We start from the raw sequence: 23,204 nt of genomic DNA, 5'->3' as shown, positions 1-23,204 counted from the left end.
TTCTTCCTTGCTGAGCGGCCTTTCATGTTATGTTGATATAGGACTCGTTTTACTGTGGATATAGATGTATTTGTACCTGTTTTCTCCAGCATCTTCACAAGGTCCTTTGCTGTTGTTCTGAGATTGATTTGCACTTTTCGCACCAAAGTACATTCATCTCTAGGAGACAGAACGCGTCTCCTTCCTGAGCAGTATGAAGGCTGCGTGGTCCCATGGTGTTTATACTTGCGTACTATTGTTTGTACAGATGAACGTTGTGCTTTTGGCGTTTGGAAATTGCTCCCGAGGATGAACCAGACTTGTGGAGGTCTACAGTTTTTTATCGGAGGTCTTGGCTGATTTCTTTTGATTTTCCCATGATGTCAAGCAAAGAGGCTCTGAGTTTCAAGGTAGGCCTCGAAATACATCCACAGGTACACCTCCAATTGACTCAAATTATGTCAATTAGCCTATCAATAGCTTCTAAAGCCAAAATCATTTTCTGGAATTTTCAAAGCTGTTTAAAGGCACAGTCAACTTAGTGTATGTAAACTTCTGACCCACTGGAATTGTGATACAGTGAATTATAAGTGAAATAATCTGTCTGTAAACAATTGTTAGAAAAATGACTTGTGTCATGCACAAAGTAGATGTCCTAACCGACTTGCCAAAACTATAGTTTGTTAACAAGAAATTTGTGGAGTGGTTGAAAAACGAGTTTTAATGTCTCCAACCTAAATGTATGTAAACTTCCGACTTCAACTGTAAATCCACTTAAATCAATGTAGATGAAGGGGAGGAGACAGGTTAAGCCTTGAGACAATCGAGACATGGATTGTGTATGTGTGCCATTCAGAGGGTGAATCGGCAACACAAAAAATGTAAATGCCTTTGAACTTGGTATGGTAGTAGGTGCCAGGCGCACCAGTTTGTGTCAAGAACTGCAACGCTGCTGGATTTTTCATGCTCAATAGTTTCCCATGTGTATCAACAACTGTGGGAATCATTGGCGTCAACATGGGCCAGCATCCCCGTGGAACGCTTACGACACCTTATGGAGTCCATGCCCCGATGAATTGAGGCTGTTCTGAGGGCAAAAGGGGGGGGTTGCAACTCAATATTAGGAAGGTGTTCTTAATGTTTTGTACACTCAGTGTACAGCATAAACTGTATGTTACAGAACTGTACATTTTTTCTAAAGATAACATGAGATAGTTCGTCAGAAGTTCACTGAGTTAGAGAATCAACATTGACCATCTCAATGCACTTTAACACCCAGAATATAATTCGCAAAATACCAAAATATAAATTTTTCTTCCTGAACAAACACAGTAATGGACAAACCCATTCTTCTCCCACTCCTACAGAGCACTGAAATAATTAAACTCCCTGACCCTCAACTCACACACACACATCTACCCCTCAGTCAACCTCTAAACATTCCCTCCTGGAGGTGTGTATGTGTGTATGCGAGTGTGTCGGGGGCAATTTCAAAGACAGCTGCTGGGACTGCTGGAAAGGCTGAGGGGTAGATGTGTGTGTGTGACTAGAGCGAAACACAGCCTTGACCTGCACATCAGAGGAGGGGGAGTGGGAAAGAGGGAAGAAACAGAGGGAGACAGGGAGCAAAGTATGGAGGTAGGGGTGGCTCTCGGCATCTGCTGAAGCTCTACAGACCGTGATTGAGAGTGAAGGGGAAATCCCACATGCACAAGGGGTGTGGGAGCAGAGTTTGGTGGGAGGAAAGCAGACTTCAGAACTCGTTGCTTAAGCTTACAGATGACCCGCAACACAACGCGACGGTGAAGGGCAGCTGGAAAACGACACTCTGTGTAACGATTCTCGTCCTCGTCTGATGAGGAATATGAAAGATCGGACCAAAATGCAGCGTGGTACGTGTCCATGTTAAATTTATTAAACTGAACACTGAAATACAAAATAACAAAGGTGAAAAAACAAAACAGTCCTATCAGGTGACACAACACAAAACAGGAAACAACTACCCACAAACACAGGTGGGAACAGGCTACCTAAGTATGGTTCTCAATCAGAGACAACGATTGACAGCTGCCTCTGATTGGGAACCATACCAGGCCAAACACAGAAATACAAAATTAAATCTAGAATCGGCTTTGTATTTCGCAACAAAGCCACCTTCACTCACGCCGCCAAACATACCCTCGTAAAACTGACTATCCTACAGATTCTCGACTTCTGCGATGTCATCTACAAAATAACCTCCAACACTCTACTCTGCAAACTGGATGCAGTCTATCACAGTGCCCTCTGTTTTGTCACCAAAGCACCACACACCACTGCAACCTGTATGCTCTCGTTGGCTGGACCTCTCTTCATACTCATCGCCAAACCCACTGGTTACAGGTCATCTACAAGTCTTTGCTAGGTAAAGCCCCACCTTATCTCAGCTTACTGGTCACCATAACAGCACCCACCTGTAGCACGCGCTCCAGCAGGTATATTTCACTAGTCACCCCCAAAGCCAATTCCTTCCAGTTCTCTGCTGCCAATGACTGGAATGAACTGCAAAAAACCCTCAGCTGGAGACTCATATCTCCCTCACTAACTTTAACCACCAGCTGTCAGAGCAGCTCACAGATCACTGCACCTGTACATAACCCATCTGTAAATAGCCCATCCAACTACCTCATCCCCATACTGTATTTATTTATTTATTTTGCTCCTTTGCACCCCATTATCTCTACTTGCACATTCATCTTCTGAACATCTATCACTCCAGTGTTTAATTGCTATATTGTAACTACTTCCCCACTATGGCCTATTTATTGCCTTACCTCCCTTATCTCATTTGCACACACTGTATATAGACTTTTTCTACTGCATTATTGACTGTATGTGTGTTTATTCCATGTGTAACTCTGTGTTGTTGTATGTGTCGAACTGCTTTGCTTTATCTTGGCCAGGTCGCAGTTGTAAATGAGAACTTGTTCTCAACTAGCCTACTTGGATAAATAAAGGTGAAATAAAAAATCAACTGCACACCTGACGTGTCTCACTCTACTGTGTGGGAGTCATTAAAAGCATATCTAAGGGGCCAAATTATTTCATACATAGCGTATGACAAAAAACAGCGCACTAAACGCCTATCGGAGCTATCTCAACACATTCTAGATGTGGACAACAGATATGTCTCTTCTCCGACTCCTTAAAGAGCAGCAGTAAAATAACAATAGCGAGGCTACATACAGGGGGGTACCGATACAGAGTCAATGTATGGGGGCACCGGTTAGTTGAAGTAGTATGTACATGTAGGTAGAGTTATTAAAGTGACTATGCATAGATGACAACAGAGAGTAGCAGTGGTGTAAAGGGGGGAGGGGGGGGGGGGCACTGCAAATAGTCTTGGGTAGCTATTTGACTAGATGTTCAAGCTGTTTAGAAGCCTCTTGGACCTAGACTTGGAGCTCCGGTACCGCTTCCCGTCTATGACTAGGGTGGCTGGAGTCTTCAACAATCAAATCAAAAATTCTACTCTGCTCTTTCCTCGTCAGAGGCTCTTCCTGCACATGTCGTATGCATGCATTTCTAGACAATCTCCTGTCTTAATTCAGATGAACAAACCAACATGGATGCCTCAATAAGCGATGATGAAGCTACTCTGGCAATCCGGTCCATGCAGAGCCGTAAAGCCCCTGGGCCTGATGGCTTCCCTATTGAATTTTATAAATATATCACATTACATCATACATTACATGGATACTGGATATCATAAGGTGAATGCACCAATTTGTAAGTCGCTCTGGATAAGAGCGTCTGCTAAATGACTTAAATGTTAAATGTAATGATAAATATATCCTCAGCTCAATGTACAATGAAATCCTTTCTAGTCAGAAACTGCCACCGACACTTACCCAGGTGACTATTTTGGTTTTGCTTAAAAAGGACAAGAATCCCCTAGACAGTGGCTCATACCACCCTATAAGCTTTTGTGCTGCGATTATAAAATTCTCACCAAGGTCCTCTCGCGCCGTTTAGAGACAGTGATGCCTAATTAACTCTGACCAAACCGAATTTATCTCAGGTAGGCAATCTTTCTATAATATGCGCCGGCTTTATTCTGCTCACTCAACTCAACAGTACAGAGGTTGTCATCTCTCTTGATGCTGTAAAAGGCTTTTGACCGGGTTGAGTGGGAATATCTATTTACGGTACTAGAGAGATTTGGCTTTGGCCCGTCATTCCTTTCCTGGATTAAGATTTTGTACTCGTCCCCAGTGGCTTCTGTTCGCACCAACAATGTTACCTCTAGCTACTTCCTTCTCCACAGGGGGACCAGGCAGGGTTGCTGTTTATCCCCTTTCCTATTTGATATGGCTATTGAGCCTCTTGCTATCGCCCTGCGGGCGGAGGAGAGGATTAAGGGAATACTAAGGGGCGACATAACTCACAAGGTGTCTTTATATTTAGACAATCTTCTTTTATACATCTCTGACCATGGGGAGTCTATACCCTATCTCTTGGTCATGCTACACGGTTTTGTGACATTCTCATGTTATAAGTTAAATCTAACAAAAAGTGTCCTCCTCCCCATTTATCAGTTAGCAGAAGGAATTGGGTGTGCCAACTTCTCATTTTAGGTGGAGCATCAAGTCTTTACTTATTTGGGGATAAAGGTCACTTGCTCATTTAAGGCTCTGTTTAAACCTAACTTCAAAACACTCCTGGAGCGCACTAAGCAGGATTTTATAAGGTGGTCGTCTCTTCCCATTTCATTAGCAGGTCGCACTAATTCTGTTAGGATGACTGTATTACCTAGGTTTTTGTACTTATTCCAAATGATTCCCATTTTTCTGCAGAAGTCGATGTTCAAACAGCTGGACAGCTACATTTCCAACTTCATTTGGAATAAGTAAAATCCACGAATGAGAAAGGTATTTCTAGAGAGACCTAAACCCCGCAGGCGGGCTGGGCCTTCCCAATTTCTTACACTACTACTGGTCAGTAAATATATCTAAATGTGTTTATTGGGTTTCTACATTTGAAAACAAGGATGGTCCAATTTGGGCCATCATGGAGCTACAGTCAAGCCTTCCAACTTCTCCAGTCTGGCTCCTTTGCTTCCCACTGCCCATGAACCTTGGCACCCATGTTTTGAATCCCATTGTCAAGAACTCCCTTAAAATCTGGTCCCAATTCCAAAATCACTTTAGCCTTAAACAAGCAAGTGACTTCTCTCCATTAACATCTAATAATCTCTTCCCAGCGTCACAGATTGACACGGCATTCCAATACTGGCAAAGGAACGGTCTGGTGTTTTTTTGTGACCAATTTGTTGACAACACATTTGGGTTAAAATTCCCAATTCCCACTTTTTTAGATATCTGCAAACTCGCAGCTTTGCTAAAAAAAAACACCTTAATTTCCACTCGAGCCCACTAAGTGTCCAGTTGAGAGGGGCTTAGATCTTAACCCGTATTTGAAGGGCACAATCTCCAGATTATACGACATAATACATTAAGACATAAGACATTAATCCGCCTTCCTTGGAAAATACAAAATCTGCATGGGAGCAAGACATGGGTGGCGAGCTACCCGATGATATATGGCAACATTGTATTGAACGTATCCACACCTCATCATTTTGCATAAGGCATGGGCTCATTCAGTTTAAAGTTTTGCACCGTCTCCATTACTCAAATGACAGATTGGCAAAAATATACCCAAATGTGAACACCAAGTACATCTCTAGTGAGATGCCACCAGAGTCCAGCGACTGTGGGACACATGTTTTGGTCATGCCAATCTTTGAGTGGCTTCTGGGACCCCATTTTTGAGGCATTCTCACATATGTGTAGGGGAGGGGAGGGGAGGGGAGGGGAGGGGAGGGATAGATAGATAGATGGGAAAATTAGGGGTTGGGGTTGTACTGTTCTTGTTCTCATATTTGAAAATCTATAAATACATTTAAAAAAAAGACTCAAATGTAAATGTAAAATGAACAGTAAGACTTAATGAAAAATGTGATCAATGTGATTTTTCCCTTCCGCAATTCCATTTAAGTACAATGTTGCTCTGGTTGCATCCAGCCCTTGGTGTCGTTCTGCAATTAGTGGGTGGTATATTATCTGGCTAATCTGGTTGGAAGGGGTTCAAGTAGCACTGGGAATATTACTAAATTCCAGGATGTCACTCATTGGGAGGGGAGGAAGCTGTTCTGGACACAAATGCAGCCTTTTTTCAGGAAACTTGTAGTTTGTATGGAATATGTAGTTTTAGGGGAGTTTAAGTCAACAAAAAGAAAAGAGATAGATGTGGTGAGAAGTGAGAACAACCACAAGCGTGTTGGAATCTCTTTGTTTAGAAAAGAGGATATTTGCATAGCACACCTCTATGTCAAAAGAAGAACAATCTGAGCAGTTGAATGGTCCCACATGACAGAATGTTAACTAACTTAGCTATGTAATGACCCAAAAAACTTGAAATGCAGAGACAAATTCCCTGCTAATATCCCTAAACAATGACAAACACTGCACACACAAAAAAATGATTTAGGGTAGAGAAAAATCATCTTCATTCGAATCAAGTCAAGTCAATATGATAAGCATCAGGATTGGCTATCAATTGGAGTTGAGCTCGCATACAGCATGAAACACACTGAGAATCTCACTGCCGATAGACTGCCGATAGGTAGGTCTACTTATCAAAGTGGGAGGCCGTTCCTTCCCTTGCTAGAACAAAAGCGGTAGCTGCTGCGTGCCGACCCGGTAGCGATGAACCTACAGATTATACTTGTAGAATCGCAATGCTCGTCAGTGGCCAACAACTTGACTTTGAGCCAGTCAAAGAGCACGAACCCCCACGTGGGCGAGCCAACAAAAAAAGAAAAAAAAATAGGGCATTTTCTCAGTACATCCAGGGATGAGCCAGTCACACTTCATATGCAATGTAGGCTATGGGATGGTTGCTAGCTAAGCGCATAGACGCATAGACGCAATGCACACAACACTAAATACTTCCTCTAAGCTAGCTAACCACTGTAGCTAGCATTGACATTATAATTAAATCACAATGGATTAGCTCGTTTCCATGAAACAGCTGCCTGTGTTAGCTGCCAAGTGAGTGCAGTGTCCTTAGCTAGCTAGCTATGTTGTACTAGCTAGCGTATATGCTAACGTTGGCGAGCACATGGAGGGCTGTGCGGCCCCCCAAAAAATGCCACCCCACACCATGACTGACCCACCGCCAAACCGGTCATGCTGGAGGATGTTGCAGGCAGCAGAACGTTCTCCACGGCGTCTCCAGACTCTGTCACGTCTGTCACATGTGCGTGTGAACCTGCTTTCATCTGTGAAGAGCACAGGGCGCCAGTGGCAAATTTGCCAATCTTGGTGTTCTCTGGCAAATGCCAAACGTCCTGCACGGTGTTGGGCTGTAAGCACAACCCCCACCTGTGGACGTCGGGCCCTCATACCACCCTCATGGAGTCTGTTGCTGACTGTTTGAGCAGACACATGCACATTTATGGCCTGCTGGAGGTCATTTTGCAGGGCTCTGGCAGTGCTCCTCCTTGCACAAAGGCGGAGGTAGCGGTCCTGCTGCTGGGTTGTTGCCCTCCTACGGCCTCCTCCACGTCTCCTGATGTACTGGCCTGTCTCCTGGTACGCCTCCATGCTCTGGACACTACGCTGACAGACACAGCAAACCTTCTTGCCACAGCTCGCATTGATGTGCCATCCTGGATGAGCTGCACTACCTGAACCACTTGTGTGGGTTGTAGACTCCGTCTCATGCTACCACTAGAGTGAAAGCACCGCCAGCATTCAAAAGTGACCAAAACATCAGCCAGGAAGCATAGGAACTGAGAATGGTCTGTGGTCACCACCTGCAGAACCACTCCTTTATTGGGGGTGTCTTGCTAATTGCCTATAATTTCCACCTTATTGTCAATCAGTGTTGCTTCCTAAGTGGACAGTTTGATTTCACAGAAGTGTGATTGACTTGGAGTTACATTGTGTTGTTTAAGTGTTCCCTCTATTTTTTTGAGCAGTGTATTTTGCAGCTATTCTCGTGCATAATTAAGCTACTATTTGCGCATGTGCATAAAACATAATTATACTCACATAAACAGTGTCATATGCGCCATCGAAGAAGAACATTGACTGGTTCAAAATAAATTCTTGAGTTCGGTCGGTCCCCTGCTCCAACAGTTGGTCTCCAGCTTGCTCTCCATAATCAAACATGTCGCGTTTGCTCAAACTGTTCACTGAAAACGCAATGGCAAAAAGAGTTGCCCATCCTAACCAACCTCGTTGATGAAGATCCATGTTTAAATACGTCTATGCCCAGAACTCTTATTCGTTTTGACCTATAGGCTTGCCTACCCAGTTTTGCCAAAGCGGTTCCGATGCGGTGTACACCTCAGGGCGCACAACAGCGGAATGAATCGGCGGTAGTAAAAGCCCATATAAAGGGAGGGTGGAGTTGGAGAAGGCGGAGAAATATGCATGAGACACTTGCGCGGGATTGCCTGCATCACATATCGCTTTCCAGTCTTTGCAATCATGCATCTGTCCGGACGGTTTAACCTTCTCTCTTCTAGATATGATAGATAAAATAAACATGAAAAAGTAGATTTAAGTCCCTTTGCCTTTACTCGCAGTCTTTCACCAAACAAACTGAACCTTGTTTTTTCATGAATTGATAACCACATATTTAAGCAATTTATGAGTGATGATTTTGGGTGCAGAATTACAGATCATTCTATATAAGAAATCATTCTGTAATGTTTGTCCGACAACATACTGGTGGTTAAAAAGTTTTAAATGTGTAATTTACCAAACTACAGCAACTACAGCGGCAGGTAGCCTCGATGTTAATCGCGTTGGGCCGGTTAGGCCGTTGGGCGTTGGGCCGGTTCGAAGCAGAAACCTAAAGATTGCTGCTTCGAATCCCGGAGCCGTCTAAACCCTAATTGCTCCTGTAAATCGCTCTGGATAAGAGAGTCTGCTGAATATTGAAATGTAAACAACAACACTGTTGAGTAGAGCGTCATGCCAATATATTTAACAGCTGCAAAGTGTTGCCTATGTTCACCTTCAACCCACATTTTGTTCCAAGTTAAGTAACAGATTGTGAACAATTGCAAACGTTTGCAAAATAACTATATAATATGTATGCAGCATAGAGTAGTATTGCAATGGCAGGTCGCCATTTTCCTTTTCCAAACCAGATGAACTAGTTACGCAAATTAATAACAAGGGAGAGAAAAATATAAAGGTACTAGAAACATTGCTTGTAATTGCTTTATTTTTTTACTTTCTTTTTCATTTGAAGACACTGCCACCTGCTGACTTGTGTCTGAAATTTGATGTCAAAGAGTCTTTAACAATCAATTTGAATGGATGAGGAGCATTTCATAATCTCTTTTTGTGTGTGATGTATTTGCTTTTTGATTTAAATGAAACTACATTGACCTGTTTTACACATGTAGTTACTACATTCAGAGGTAGTATTGTACCACTCTATCTATTCCTATCAGGGCCTGGTCAGTTTGATGTACAGTGCAGTCTTTTACTTACAGATGTTAACTTATTAAAATATTTATTAAGAAAATATTTATGATGCAGCAATCATCAAGAGGGGACTCGTGTGTGTGTATGTGTGTGTGTGTGTGTGTGTGTGTGTGTGTGTGTGTGTGTGTGTGGTGTGTGTGTGTGGTGTGTGTGTGTTGTGTGTGTGTGTGTGTGTGTGTGTGTGTGTGTGTGTGTGTGTGTGTGTGTGTGTGTGTGTGTGTGTGTGTCTTTGTCTAAGTGTGCCAGGGTTGGAGTCAATTCCCTTTCAATTCTCTCAATTTAGGAAGTAAACTGACTTTCCACTTCCCGTTCCAATATTCCTCAATGCCTCGTTTTAAGAATTTGTTTTAATGGAAACTGGGATTTTCAGCTTACTTTCTGATTTGACTGAATTGAAATGGAATTGACAGTTGAGGTCTCTTGAGCTGGCTCACTTCCTGATTGACGGAATGACTATCCGCTCCCATGTCAGGGGGCAGCAAAGGTACCCAGACACCTGACTGGCATTGACCTCCACAGCCCTCTGGGACAGGTCTGGACACCGCACGGCTTGCTTGGTCAGCTTGGGGCCTGACATAGCCTTCTGAGATGAGCCTGGACAACCAACCTTCTTCAGGATCATCCTGATGGCAGAGGGGTTTCTGGGGTCGGCACACAGGATGCACTCCCATAGGACTTTGGCCTTGCACCGGTCAGCGGCTCTGACTTTGGAGCCAAGAGATTGGGCCTGTGGTCAGGCTGTTGTAGACCAAAAACTTGACCTGTAGGCCACTGTCACTATGAAAACTGGGGTTCTCCTCAGAGTTGAATCCTATGTACTGCAGTGCAGTTCTCTAGGCCCTCTACTCCTTTCTATTTATACCAATGATTTGCCACTGGCATTAGACAAAGCATGTGTGTCCATGTATTCTGATGATTCAATCATATACGCATCAGATACCACAGCTAATGAAGTCACCAAAACTCTTAAGAGTTGCAGTCTGTTTTGGAATGGGTGGCCAGTAGTAAACTGATCCTGAACATCTCTAAAAACTAAGAGCATTGTATTTGGTACAAATCAAGTTCTAGAGCTCAGCTGAATCTGGTAATGAATGGTGTGGCTGTTGAACAAGTTGAGGGGACTACATTAATTGGTGTTACCTTAGATTGTAAACTGTCATGGTCAAAACATATAGATTCAATGGTTGCAAAAATGGGGAGAGGTCTGTCATAAAGAGATGCTCTGAACTTTCGACACCACACAAAGCAGGTCCTGCAGGAACTCATTTTAGCTTATCTCGATTATTGTCCAGTCATATGGCCAAGTGTTGCAAAAAAAGTGGCACATCTTGCTCTTCAATGTAATCAAAGGGCTAATACTAATACTATGCATGCCAGTCTCTCTTGGCGGGGAGTTAAGGAAAGACTGACTGCTTCACTTGTTTTTAGAAGAAACATGAACGTGTTGGAAATTCCAAATGGTTTGCATAGTCAACTGACACACAGCACTGACACACACACCCCGCAGGGGTCTTTTCACAGTCCCCAGGTCCAAAACAAATACAAGGAAACATAGAGTATTATACAGAACCATGAGTGCATGGAACTCCCTTACATCTTATATAGTGCAAGTGAACATCAAACCTGGTTTAAAAAACACAAATAAAGCAACATCTCATGGCACAATGCCTCTCCCCCATGTGACCTAGTTGTTGTATGTATTGTGGCAGTTTCGGCGACATGATCTTGGTAAGGCAGGGTTTACACAAACACACACTGCCAGTCCACGGGAAGGGTTAATACGGTTTCTTTTTTTAATCAGGTACCAGCAACTCAAACAAACAAACAAAGTAAATCCATCTTCATCAGTGGAAGGTCCTCCACTCATTTTGGGTTCATTCCTTGCTAAAATCTTCACCTCCTTCTCCACCGTATGCTCAGTCTCTCCAATAGCCTCCTCCTCGTTCACCTGCCGGGATTAAAGGAAAGACAAAGAAAGCTTACACAGGGCGCAGTTAAGTAGAGGCCCCGATTGGTTTCACCTGTCTGCCGTTTAGCCTCTAAATACAACTGGAGACAGGTGTGGCTGTTCTGCTGTAGTCTGGCAGTTTCCCCTGAGCTGTCCATGGTCCTGCCCCTGGGGAATACTTCCCATTGCTGTCCGTGGTCCTGGCAGCCCGAAAACACAGAAACCTCGCAGGCACATATCGACCATCCACCATACAACCCCTGAAACAGTATGTAATGACATGTATGTGTAACTGATAGATGCACACACACACACACACTACTTGTTCATGTTTGTATGTAAATTGTAAAGTATTTTGTCTGTAATGTATTTTTCGATATGTGTCGGACCCCAGTAAGACTAGCTGTTGTCATTGGCATCGGCTAATGGGGATCCTCATAAATCAAATCAAATCTATGATTGCCTCTGCACCCCCATCCAGAAAAAAAATATTTGTCTTTGAATGGATACCTGAAGAAGAGATATAATTTTGAGTTTACAAGCTAGTTGAATGTACACTATTTCTAAATTCATGAAGATATACCCATACCCAGGTGGTAAGGGTAGGTAACAACACATCCGCCACACTGATCCTCAACACGGGGGCCCCTCAGGGGTGCGTGCTCAGTCTCCTCCTGTACTCGCTGTTCACTCATGACTGCATGGCCAGGCACGACTCCAACACCATCATCAAGTTTGCAGATGACACAACAATGTACTCCTGATCACCGACACTGATGAGACAGCCAATAGGGAGGAGGTCAGAGACCTGGCCGTGTGGTGCCTGGACAACAACGTCTCCCTCAACGAGATCAAGACAAAGGAGATGATTGTGGACTACAGGAAAAGGAGGACCGAGCACACCCCCATTCTCATCGACGGGGCTGTAGTGGAGCAGGTTGAGTACTTCAAGTTCCTTGGTGTCTACATCACCAACAAACTATTATGGTCCAAACACACCAAGACAGTCGTGAAGAGGGCACGACAGGAGACAGAAAGGATTCGGCATGGGTCCTCAGATCCTCAAAAGGTTCTACAGCTGTACCATCGAGAGCATCCTGACTGGTTGCATCACTGCCTGGTATGGCAGCTGCTCAGCCTCCGACCGCAAGGCACTACAGAGGGTAGTGCATATGGCCGAGTACATCACTGGGGCCAAGCTTCCTGCCATCCAGGACCTCTATACCAGGCGGTGTCAGAGGAATTTCCAGATGCCTGAAGGTACCACGTTCATCTGTGCAAACAATAGTATGCAAGTATAAACACCATGGGACCACACAGCTGTCATACCGCTCAGGAAGGAGACACGTTCTGTATCCTAGAGATGAACGTACTTTGTTGCGAAAAGTGCAAATCAATCCCAGAACAACAGCAAAGGACCTTGTGAAGATGCTGGAGGAAACAGGTACAAATGTATCTATATCCACAGTAAACCGAGTCCTATATCGACATAACCCGAAAGGCCGCTCAGCAAAGAAGAAGCCACTGCTCCAAAACCGCCATAAAAAAGCCAGACTACCATTTGCAACTGCACATGGGGACAAAGATTGTACTTTTTGGAGAAATGTTCTCTGGTCTGATGAAACAAAAATAGAACTGTTTGGCCATAATGACCATCGTTATGTTTGAAGGAAAAAGGGGGAGGCTTGTACGCCGAAGAACATCATCCCAACCGTGAAGCACGGGTGGCAGCATCATGTTGTGGGGGTGCTTTGCTGCAGGAGGGACTGGTGCACTTCACAAAATAGATGGCATCATGAGGAGGAAAATTATGTGGATATATTGAAGCAACATCTCAAGACATCAGTCAGGAAGTAAAAGCTTGGTCGCAAATGGGTCTTCCAACTGGACAAATACCCCAGGCATACTTCCAAAGTTGTGGCAAAATGGCTTAAGGACAAAAAAGTCAAGGTATTGGAGTGGCCATCACAAAGCCCTGACCTCAATCCTAAAGAAACTGTGTGGGTAGAACTGAAAAAGTGTGTGCGAGCAAGGAGGCCTACAAACCTGACTCAGTTACATCAGCCCATTCAGAAGGAATAGGACAACATTCACCCAACTTATTGTGGGCAGTTTGTGGAAGGCTACCCGAAACGTTTGACCCAAGTTAAACAATTTAAAGGCAACGCTACCAAATACTAATTGAGTGTATGTAAACTTCTGACCCAATGGGAATGTGATGAAAGAAATAAAAGCTGAAATAAATAATTCTCTCTACTATTATTCTGACATTTCACATTCTGAAAATAAAGTGGTTATCCTAACTGACCTAAGACAATGACATTTTTACGAGGATTAAATGTCAGGAATTGTGAAAAACTGAGTTTAAATGTATTTGGCTAAGGTGTATGTAAACCTCCGACTTCAACTGTACATGTACATATTACCTCAATTACCTCGACTAACCGGTGACCCCGCACATTGACTCTGTACCGGTACCCCCTGTATATAGCTTCTCTATTGTTGTTTCACTGATGCTGTTTAATTATTTGTTACTTTTATTTTATTTAACACTTTTTCTTAAACTTCTTAAAGAATTGTTAGTTAAGGGCTTGTAAGTAAGCATTTCACTGTAAGGTCTACACCTGTTGTATTCGGCACATGTGACAATAAAATTTGATTTGATTTTATCTTTATCTGAAAAAAAATTGGAAGACTTTAAAAAAAAAAAAGGTTTTTTTTGACTAACATTTTAAGTCACTGCACGACAGTAAATTAACAAAAAAAGAAGAAAAAACAACTCACATTGTCCATTGTATGTAGTTCTGTCCTTGAGCTTTTCTTGTCTATTGATGTTCTGTATTATGTCATGTTTTGTGTGGACCCCAGGAAGAGTAGCTGCTGCTGTTGCAACAGCTAATGGGGATACTTGTAACGGGGTGAGTGACTGGTTGCCGGGAAGTCAGGCGCAGGAGAGCAGAGATGGGTGATTTCAGGAGAACTTTAATATACACCCTGGCCCAAAGAAACAGGCGAGGCAGCACAAAGCACAACCACAGTAACATGAACCGGATTAAACAAAACAAACAAACCTAGGTTTGAAACAAACCTAGCGCAAACCAGCCTGTAGCGTAACACCCTACACAAAGAACAATTCCACACACAGACATGGGGGAAACAGAGGGTAATATACATTTAGTCTGATGAGGGAATGTGAACCAGGTGTGCGGGAAAACAAGACAAAACAAATGGAAAATGAAAGGTGGAGTGGCGATGGCTAGAAGACCAGTGACGTCGACAGCCGAACGCCGCCCGGACAAGGAGAGGGACCGACTTCGGCGGAAGTCGTGACAATCCTAATAAATTACCAAATACCAAATACCTTTGTTGAAAGGTTTGGATAAATCTTCTATTTGTGTTTGAATCTTTGCAAAAAAAAGCTCTTGTCTTGGTAATTGTTAGAATTCTTAATTTTGGCGAATATCAAAATATTCTGGAAAAGAATGTCATAATAAATTAGAGCATGGAATATTGTTGTTGCATCCATTTCCAAAGTATTGCGCAAAGAAACTTCACAATGCATTCTGTGAACCGAGGTAAAACCAGTTTCAGGTTGGATATTCAACGGATATTCGCCTGTAGTTTTCCTTATGTCCACCAAAAGCAGTTAGGAACCGTCAACATAGTGACAAATCAAATTTTTCTAATTTCAACAGCTCTTTAACCATTACTTCTAAAACTTTCAAAACTTGTTGTAGCTAACTCGATGGCATAGACACACATTACACATACTTTTCTTTGTTGATTTACATCTGGCATTATTTTAAATTATTTATTAACATTTTTGAATTTCAATAGCTCTTTGGTCATATGACCTACTAACTTCAAACAAGGTTCAGAATGTCCACTGACTATCCTTCTATATTGCACACCCTTTAGTTTGTCCATTTTCATCTCACACATATTTACATAAAAAAATTTAAATGTCAAATTTCAATAGCTCCTTGGTCATGTGACCTACTGACTTCAAACAAGGTTCAGAATGTCCACTGACTACCCTTCTATATTGCACACCCCTTAGTTTGTCCATTTTCATCTCACAAGATTTTGCATTAATTTTTCCAAATTAAACATTTCAATAGCTCCTTGGTCATGACTTCAAACAATTGAAATTTTACATTTTGAAAAATTTGTGTAAAAACATGTGACATGAAAATTGACAAACTAAAGGGTGTGCAATCTGTAGGCCCACTGAGTGGACATTCTGAACCTTGTTTGAACTCAGTAGGTCACATGACTAAGGAGCTATTGAAATGTTTAAGTTTGAAAAATTCATGTAAAAACGTGTGACATGAAAATGGACAAACTAAAGGGTTGCAATATAGAAGGGTAGTCAGTGTACATTCTGAACCTTGTTTGAGTCAAGTAGGTAACATGACCAAGGAGCTATTGACATTCGAATGTAAAAAAAGGTTTGTACTTTGTTTACGCTCCATAACTAATTCAACTAGGAATACAAAATGCTGCTCACATTTCCACATTTATTAGCTTTGGAAAGAGAATTAATGTTCAAATCGTGAAAATAAGACCTGTGCAATGTTGTATGCAATTTTCCAACATCATGACACTTATTTGGAGCCTGTGGCTCAAGTGGTTTGAAAGCTGTTGAGGTTTGAAAGCGCAAATATCCGTCGAATATCCCATTTGAAACTGTCGTTACCTCGTATTGGGCAGCAAATAAATCCCCAGTTCCAATACCAAATCAAACAAAAAATATTATCAAGTCCTGAATCAAGGCTGTAAACCTACTAGTCTCCCATAGGCAGACAGGTTACCTCCCACATTAACTGTTGCCATAGATCTGTGCACTTAGATCTGTGCAAATATCCCTCTCATAAACCCTTGTTGACTAGTGTTCAAAACAAAGTCCACAATTTGTGTGGGTGGCAACCGGCGTCTTTAAATCAGCCAGCTTTAAATCGTGAAGTAGCCTACACAATTCCTGAAGCCCAGTCGCAATGCTTGGGTCGGTGGTGTTGTTGTGGCTCTTTATCCTCCTTCTATTCTTCTTCATCAGGGTCCGCCGACCTAAAAACTTCCCACCAGGACCCCGTCCCCTGCCCATCCTCGGCAATCTGCTACAGCTGGATCCTGTCAACCCCCTCAAAAACCTGGAAGGGGTAAAGTGGGCTATACTTTGTAGGCTAGAGTTAGACCAACTCTCGAGACCTGCTACGATAACGCTGCTGGAAAGAACTCTTTTTTTTGTGACGCTAATATTTTGGATATAGTTTTCTTCAAGCAACTCGTAATATAGGACAACGGATTCCTATTTTGTATAATAAATCCAAGTCACTCCATTTAGTGTGTATGATGTTACGTTTCGTATAGTGTGTAGTATGGATGTCCATCACCCATTTCGTATGATATGTTACGAATTATAATTTGTATTATATGTTGTGAATTTGCAAAAAATAACAATATGTTATGATTTTGCTGGGCCCTCCCTGCGCGCAAGCGCCACGTCTACTTATATGGGCAGAGCACTGTTCATGACCCTTCTTGTTGGTGGAGAGGATTTTGCAGGTTTAAAGCTTATTTCCTGAAATTCTACACATTTGTCATTGGGTGCAAAGAAAATGTTGCCGTTTTAAAGCTACATTTCTTGCAATTCTATACAGTTTCCCATGTCTAATGTGTATTCATGTGATATTTGAGTGACAAAAAAATTACAACAAAATCTATGGGACTGTAACAACCTTCAAGAGTAAATTTAAATCTGGACAGGGTTCTTAAAAATAAAACAAGTTTTGGAACCACTGCCTTAAGTAACCATCTGTCTTATGTAACCATACCAGAGGTAACATATCATACTAATTTGAGAGTCCCGGATCTACATTTACTATGTTACGTCTAGTCTATGAGACCAGTCTGACTGAATGGGTATTAAGTGTGATGTAGGCTAAAGTTTTAGGAAAACGGATACAATAGTTGATTCATGCCACAATTGGACAAAAAAATGCTCAACACGGTTGGAATGTCATAACACAATTTCAACAAAAGACAATGATTAATTAATTTGAAAATAAACAGAAATAATAAGTGGCGCAGCGGTCTAAGGCACTGCATCTCAGTGCAAGAGGTGTCACTGCAGTCCCTGATTCGAATCCAGGCTGCATCACATCCATTCTGATTGGGAGTCCCTTAGGGCGGCGCACAATTGGCCCAGTGTCATCCGGGTTTGGCTGGGGTAGGCCGTCATTGTAAATAAGAATTTGTTCTTAACTGACTTACCTAGTAAAATAATGAGTGAAATTTGTGGATAAAAACCATGCTTTCTGTTATTTCTAAACCGTAACATTCTTTGGGATTTATAAACAAGGAAAAAATATTGAATAAAAAAAAAGGGGAAAACTTTATTATCCTTGGTAGAAATTGTGTAATTACAGACTAACAACACTGTATAGATATGTTCTGTATAAGGTTGAGCTATTTTGTTATTACACATAAGAAAGGAAACCAGGGACTCAATGTTTAATATCAGAGTGCTACACAACTTGTAAAGGGACAAATAATAGTAGTCAGCCAAGAGTTACTCTAAAACGCAAGACTGAAAGCTTATCCATCAACCCTTGCGTGCTTGAATAACATTTCAAAAGAAAAGTTCCACATTATATTCTCACAATAAATACTCCCCCTGTCCCTCTGCTTCCGTGCTTCAGCTGAAGAGGCGCTATGGTAACGTGTTCAGTCTGTACATCGGCTCACGGCCTGCAGTGGTTCTGAATGGCCTGGAGGTGGTTCGTGAGGCACTAGTGACACGCGCAGCGGAATATGCTGGACGACCAACCCATATGATGGTCAGCCACCTCTTCAAAGGCAAAGGTAGAACTTTCTTGACCCCTTTTATAATATGTATTATAATAAGGGCACTATGTGTGTGTATGTGCCACCGGCGGTATCTGAGCCCTGGTCTCACACAGGAAAAAACAACGTCTTAAGAATTAGCCCAATAGGAAATCACCCCTTGGGCTGAGGGTGACACTGATTTTAAAGGAGCAGGCATGAGACCGTGAGTCCGACCCACTTACGCTCCGTGTGTGTTTGTATGTGTGTGTGCCGATCAGGGATCGTCATGGCCAATTATGGCTCCAGCTGGAGGAACCACCGGCGCTTTGCTCTGACCACGCTGAGAAACTTTGGTCTGGGCAAACGCTCCATGGAAGAGCGCATCCTGGAGGAGGTGTCCCACATCTGCACTGAGCTGGAGAGCAGTGCTGGTGCAGTCTCACACACACAACGTCCTAGTAATCACAGTCATCACTGTGCATATTCATGTCATTATCAGCGCTTAGTATCCACCCCAAAGCTCCTCCAAATACTGTATCAAACCATTACACTATTAATCCCTTGTTGTTGTAACAAACTTCCATAAACCACACAAACTTCACAGAAATAAGATGCTCTCAGTAATACTCCCAGTATGACTATATGTACTATACTTGTTTTAACATCAGGTATAAAGACTGTGGGGATTGTTACTTTACTCTATCCTGTCAGTGTGTTCAATTCAGTAGCTCTGTGATCGTTGTTCTTACCTTGTCCGTGTGTATTGCCTCGTGTGGTGATCGTTGCTGTGCCCTGGTAGGCGGTTCGATGGATCCTCAGCACCTGTTCCATCTGGCTGCGTCTAACATCATCTGCTCACTGATTTTTGGAGAGAGGTTTGAATATGACGACCCGGTCATCCTCACCCTCATCCAGAAGTTAGAGGAGTTTACCAAGGAAGCTCTTGGGCCATGGTACAGTCTAAGCCCTGTGCCACTCCATGCTTACTAAAAAAGGGTTCCAAAATGGTTATTCGGCTGTCCCCAGGTAGAACCCTTTTGGGTTCAGGGTAGAACCTTCTGTGGAAAGGGTTCTACACTGAACCCAAAAGTGTTCTTCAAAGGGGTTCTTCAAAGTGTTCTCCAATGGGGACAGCCAAATACTCCTTTTAGATTCTAGATGGAACCTTTTTTTTTTATAAGAGTTACATGATCATCACTGACCTCTCTGTGCTAGACATGACACACTGATCCACATTCCCCTTTGTTTTACCTCCATTTCCTCCCATCTATCTTTTGTAGCTCTATGAAATCATGCCGGTCTTGAGGCCCCTCCCTTTGCCCTTCAGGAACGTTTTCCACAAATTTGATCAAATGAAAGAACATATCAAGAAGGTTGTGACCAAGCACAAAAGTTCAAGGGTCGCAGGAGAGCCCAGAGACCTCCTTGACTGCTACCTGGACCAGATTGACAAGGTAGGAGAACAATAGAAGTATGGTTGTAGAAGTAAAATAAAGATGTAACGATCTTCGTCTTCATCGGATGAGGAGTAMGAAGGATCGGACCAAAATGCAGCGCTGTAAGTGTCCATGATAATTTATTATATCAGAACACGAAAAATACAAAATAACAAAGTGAATGAAAGAAATGACAATCGAAACAGTTCTGTATGGTGAAAACACAGACACAGAAAACAACCACCCACAAACAAAAGTGGGAAAACAGGCTACCTAAGTGCGGTTCTCAATCAGAGACAACGATTGACAGCTGCCTCTGATTGGGAACCATACCAGGCCTAAACATAGAAATACAACACCTAGACATACAACATAGAATACCCACCCACATCACACCCTGACCAAACAAAAAATAGAAACATACAAAGCAATCTACGGTCAGGGCGTGACAAAAGAAGATAAGATATCAAGTAAGTAGCCTTGTACAAGTAAGCCTGAATGGTCCATAGGGCAGGAGCCTATCTCCTGTTTCTGTAGCATTAAGAAGCTTGATGTAGAAGTACCTGGATAGGACACTAGTCTGTCGCATGACTTTAACCTGAATCCATTTGCCAATCAGAGAGGCATCGGGTCCCATTTTAGAGTCTTTTGAATGACTTCCGTGAACGGCGCAAACATTTTCATTGGGCTGGTAGAAGAGGAGGAAGTACTTTACAGGATGGAGCAGGGTGGAATGCAGAATTTAATGTCGATGCCTTTGGTGTCTGCGTGCGTGTATGTGTTTGTGTGCGTTTCAGACAGCTGATGGAGGCTCCACATTTAATGACACTCAAATGGTGTCTCTACTACTTGACCTGTTCATTGCTGGAACAGACACGACTTCCAACACCCTCCGCTCTGCCATGCTATACCTGATGACCAACCAGCATGTACAGGGTGAAGAAATACACAGACAACACACACACGGGAAGACATTTCATTAAATTCGATGACGCTTGTAGACAATGGTTCCGCATTCACGGTAAACGATGCATAGGTCGGCTAAATAGAAAATGAGCTTTAAATATTAAACATTCTACAAAACTTGATCGGATTGAAACCCGGCCAACGAGTGTGTGTTTGTCCCAGATCGCTGTCACCGAGAGATCCCTGAGGTTCTTGAGGGACGTGCACACGCTTCGTTTGAGGACAGACATGCCATGCCGTATGTTCAAGCCACGATCCATGAGGCACAGCGCATGAGCGATACCGTTCCTCTTAGCGTGTTCCATACTACCTGCAGCAACACACAAATACACAGCTACCAGCTGCCCCAGGTGAGCATTACCATGACGACTGATATGCTGCCTGTTGTTGACCGTAGAACTATAAAGGTCTCCTGGGCTACAGTGAGTGATTTCATGATTGGTGCTGTCTCAGTCTTTAGTGTACCTCTTCACCTCTCCTTCTCACCCTTAATCCCTCTCTCCCTCATCTGTTCCAGGGCACAATGGTGATTCCTAACCTGTCTTCAGTGCTGCATGAAGAGGGCCAGGGGAAATTCGCTCACGAGTTCAACCCTGAGAACTTCCTCAACGAGGTCGGAGAGTTTGTGAAACCGGAAGCGTTTCTGCAATTCTCCGCAGGTGCCTTTTTGTAAAAAGTGTCAATATCTATGGCTTATAAATGATACTAAGACAGGAGAATATGTTGACATAAAATGCCAGGCTGCATGCATATGAAGGTATGAGTGAAATGTTGTTCTCATCGATAGCCGTGTGTGTGTTCCCTAGGATCTCGTGTGTGTCTGGGGGAGGGGTTAGCACGTATGGAGCTCTTCCTGGTTCTAGTGACATTGCTTCGGCGTTACCGATTCGTCTGGCCTGAGGATGGAGGTGTCCCAGATTTCAGCCTCATCTTTGGTGGGACACAGTCTCCAAAGCCCTACCGCCTTGGAGTGCGCCTGAGGAGCAGCGAGGAGCTACCCACAGTCTCCACAAGAGAACTCTAGTTCTGTCAGACAGCTATAGATCTTATTCTGTAATAATTCAAATTCCTTTTAGTAAGTCATCAGATGAGTAGTTTTTCAACAATGTGTAACCCACCATTTAACGCCTTATAATCGGTGTCAGCTTCTGTAAGGATCCGATATCGGAATGATCATTCACAAACTAGATCTTTCAGTATGCTTGCATGTATTTTGTAATCCATCCCATTGTTAAAACTATTGGTTTTGTGTTTATGTTAATTACAACGAATTGTATTTTCTTATCAAGTTTTCTTAAGTAAAATAATCATTACTAAAACCATGTGACTTGGATTACAAATGTGGACCTCTGATTTTATGTCCTCCCATCCCCTTCCCTGCATCTGTAACTCTTATGTTTGAGGTCGAATCTCCAGAACCCCTCAAAAAATGTTGATGAAGCTCAATATGAGCTGCAATGCTTAACCTAGTATTGCAGACGAACGTTTCGTGCAGATAGCAAAAACTATTTGCCTCCTAGATAGCATATGCTGGAAAATGTTATATACAATTGTTTCTTAAAGCTTCTAAATGCTTTCGCCTTTACCAAACTGATTCTTGCTCTCAGATCAATAATAACCACTCAGATTTAAGTAATTTATGGATGGACCTCTTCAGTCTCCTCTCCAGAAAGATCCATGAAGAAATCTCTCCTCGGCACTGGGGGCGTTTGAGTGGCCTGCTTTTCAAAGTTTGTGCATTATTGGGATAAACATTTGAAGACTTTCGCCTACATGTTGACTGCATGAACATTAAAACAGCCATGTACACACATACAGTATATTTACAATTTGAGTGTGTGATATGGGGGTTGGAGACATGTTTATTTTGACAATATAAAGAAAAACTTTATGAACAATGGCAACACTACCATGTTGCACCGAGAATTGTTGTTGGAAAACCACATCAGTGTCCAAATTCCGTCTGTAGCAGATGCACCACCCCCAAATTCAATACTCAACTTGTCTGCAGTAGAACACGGTAACAGGCCAGCAGCATGAACCTCCTTTCACAGCCTGCGCAAAAAAACGAAGCAGAGCTCATGACTTTCAAGCAACTTTTTTCAAATCATCCTTAGAGTGGCATCATGCAGCCTTACATTGTATTAAACATCAAAACATATAGCCCAACGTTTGTAGAACAACTAAAGTTACATTAATAACTCTAAATTAAGCATATAGGAGAACCTATTTCTTTGTTAACCGCTCAACATAGAATAGCCGCATGTGCGCTCTAACAATGTTTGGGGAAAATATTATTTTTTATTTTATTCAGCTTTGTTCAATTGTATTCTTCATAATATAAAATAATGCCACGGAATTCTGACCAAATCTTGTCTGCTAAATGAACTAGTGTAGACCACAGCCATATGGCATAAACAGATCAGGACCTAACATATGGACAACTCAGACAAAGCTATTCTGTTCTTGTGAAATAATCTACATTTTCTTCATATC

The 23,204-nt window shown here is 42.6% G+C and overlaps 2 protein-coding genes across 2 annotated transcripts in view; one reads left to right on the top strand and one right to left on the bottom strand.

Moving 5' to 3' along the window:
- The window catches only part of LOC111982425 (nidogen-1-like), a 78,427-nt gene extending 70,026 nt beyond the window's left edge, over positions 1–8,401 (bottom strand). The window contains exon 1 of the mRNA XM_024013994.2: positions 8,079–8,401. Coding sequence (XP_023869762.1) covers positions 8,079–8,282 — 204 coding nt within the window. The 5' untranslated portion in view covers positions 8,283–8,401. The remainder of the gene's footprint in view (positions 1–8,078) is intronic.
- A 7,990-nt stretch (positions 8,402–16,391) lies between these two features.
- On the top strand, positions 16,392–22,078 carry LOC111982245 (cytochrome P450 2B4). Its single transcript, XM_024013789.2, has 9 exons — positions 16,392–16,637; positions 18,180–18,342; positions 18,585–18,737; positions 19,106–19,275; positions 19,587–19,760; positions 20,540–20,678; positions 20,871–21,058; positions 21,226–21,367; positions 21,515–22,078. The coding sequence occupies exons 1-9, from the start codon at positions 16,476–16,478 to the stop codon at positions 21,730–21,732; spliced, it is 1,509 nt and encodes a 502-aa protein (XP_023869557.1). The 5' UTR covers positions 16,392–16,475; the 3' UTR covers positions 21,733–22,078.
- The last annotated feature ends 1,126 nt before the right edge of the window (positions 22,079–23,204 follow it).

This window comes from Salvelinus sp. IW2-2015, linkage group LG21 (genome assembly GCF_002910315.2).
Source record: "Salvelinus sp. IW2-2015 linkage group LG21, ASM291031v2, whole genome shotgun sequence".
Lineage (NCBI taxonomy): Eukaryota > Metazoa > Chordata > Actinopteri > Salmoniformes > Salmonidae > Salvelinus > Salvelinus sp. IW2-2015.
Note: the sequence above shows the minus strand (reverse complement) of the source record. Positions and strands in the feature narration are given on the sequence as shown.

What these genes read in the sequence shown, in the direction of transcription:
- LOC111982245 (XM_024013789.2), top strand. Translation starts at nt 16,476, where the DNA reads ATGCTTGGGTCGGTGGTGTTGTTGTGGCTCTTTATCCTCCTTCTATTC. An exon ending in TGAGCTGGAGAGCAGTGCTG is followed by an intron (nt 18,738 to 19,105) that starts GTGCAGTCTCAC and finishes GTGCCCTGGTAG; the next exon opens with GCGGTTCGATGGATCCTCAG. An exon ending in GTTTCTGCAATTCTCCGCAG is followed by an intron (nt 21,368 to 21,514) that starts GTGCCTTTTTGT and finishes TGTGTTCCCTAG; the next exon opens with GATCTCGTGTGTGTCTGGGG.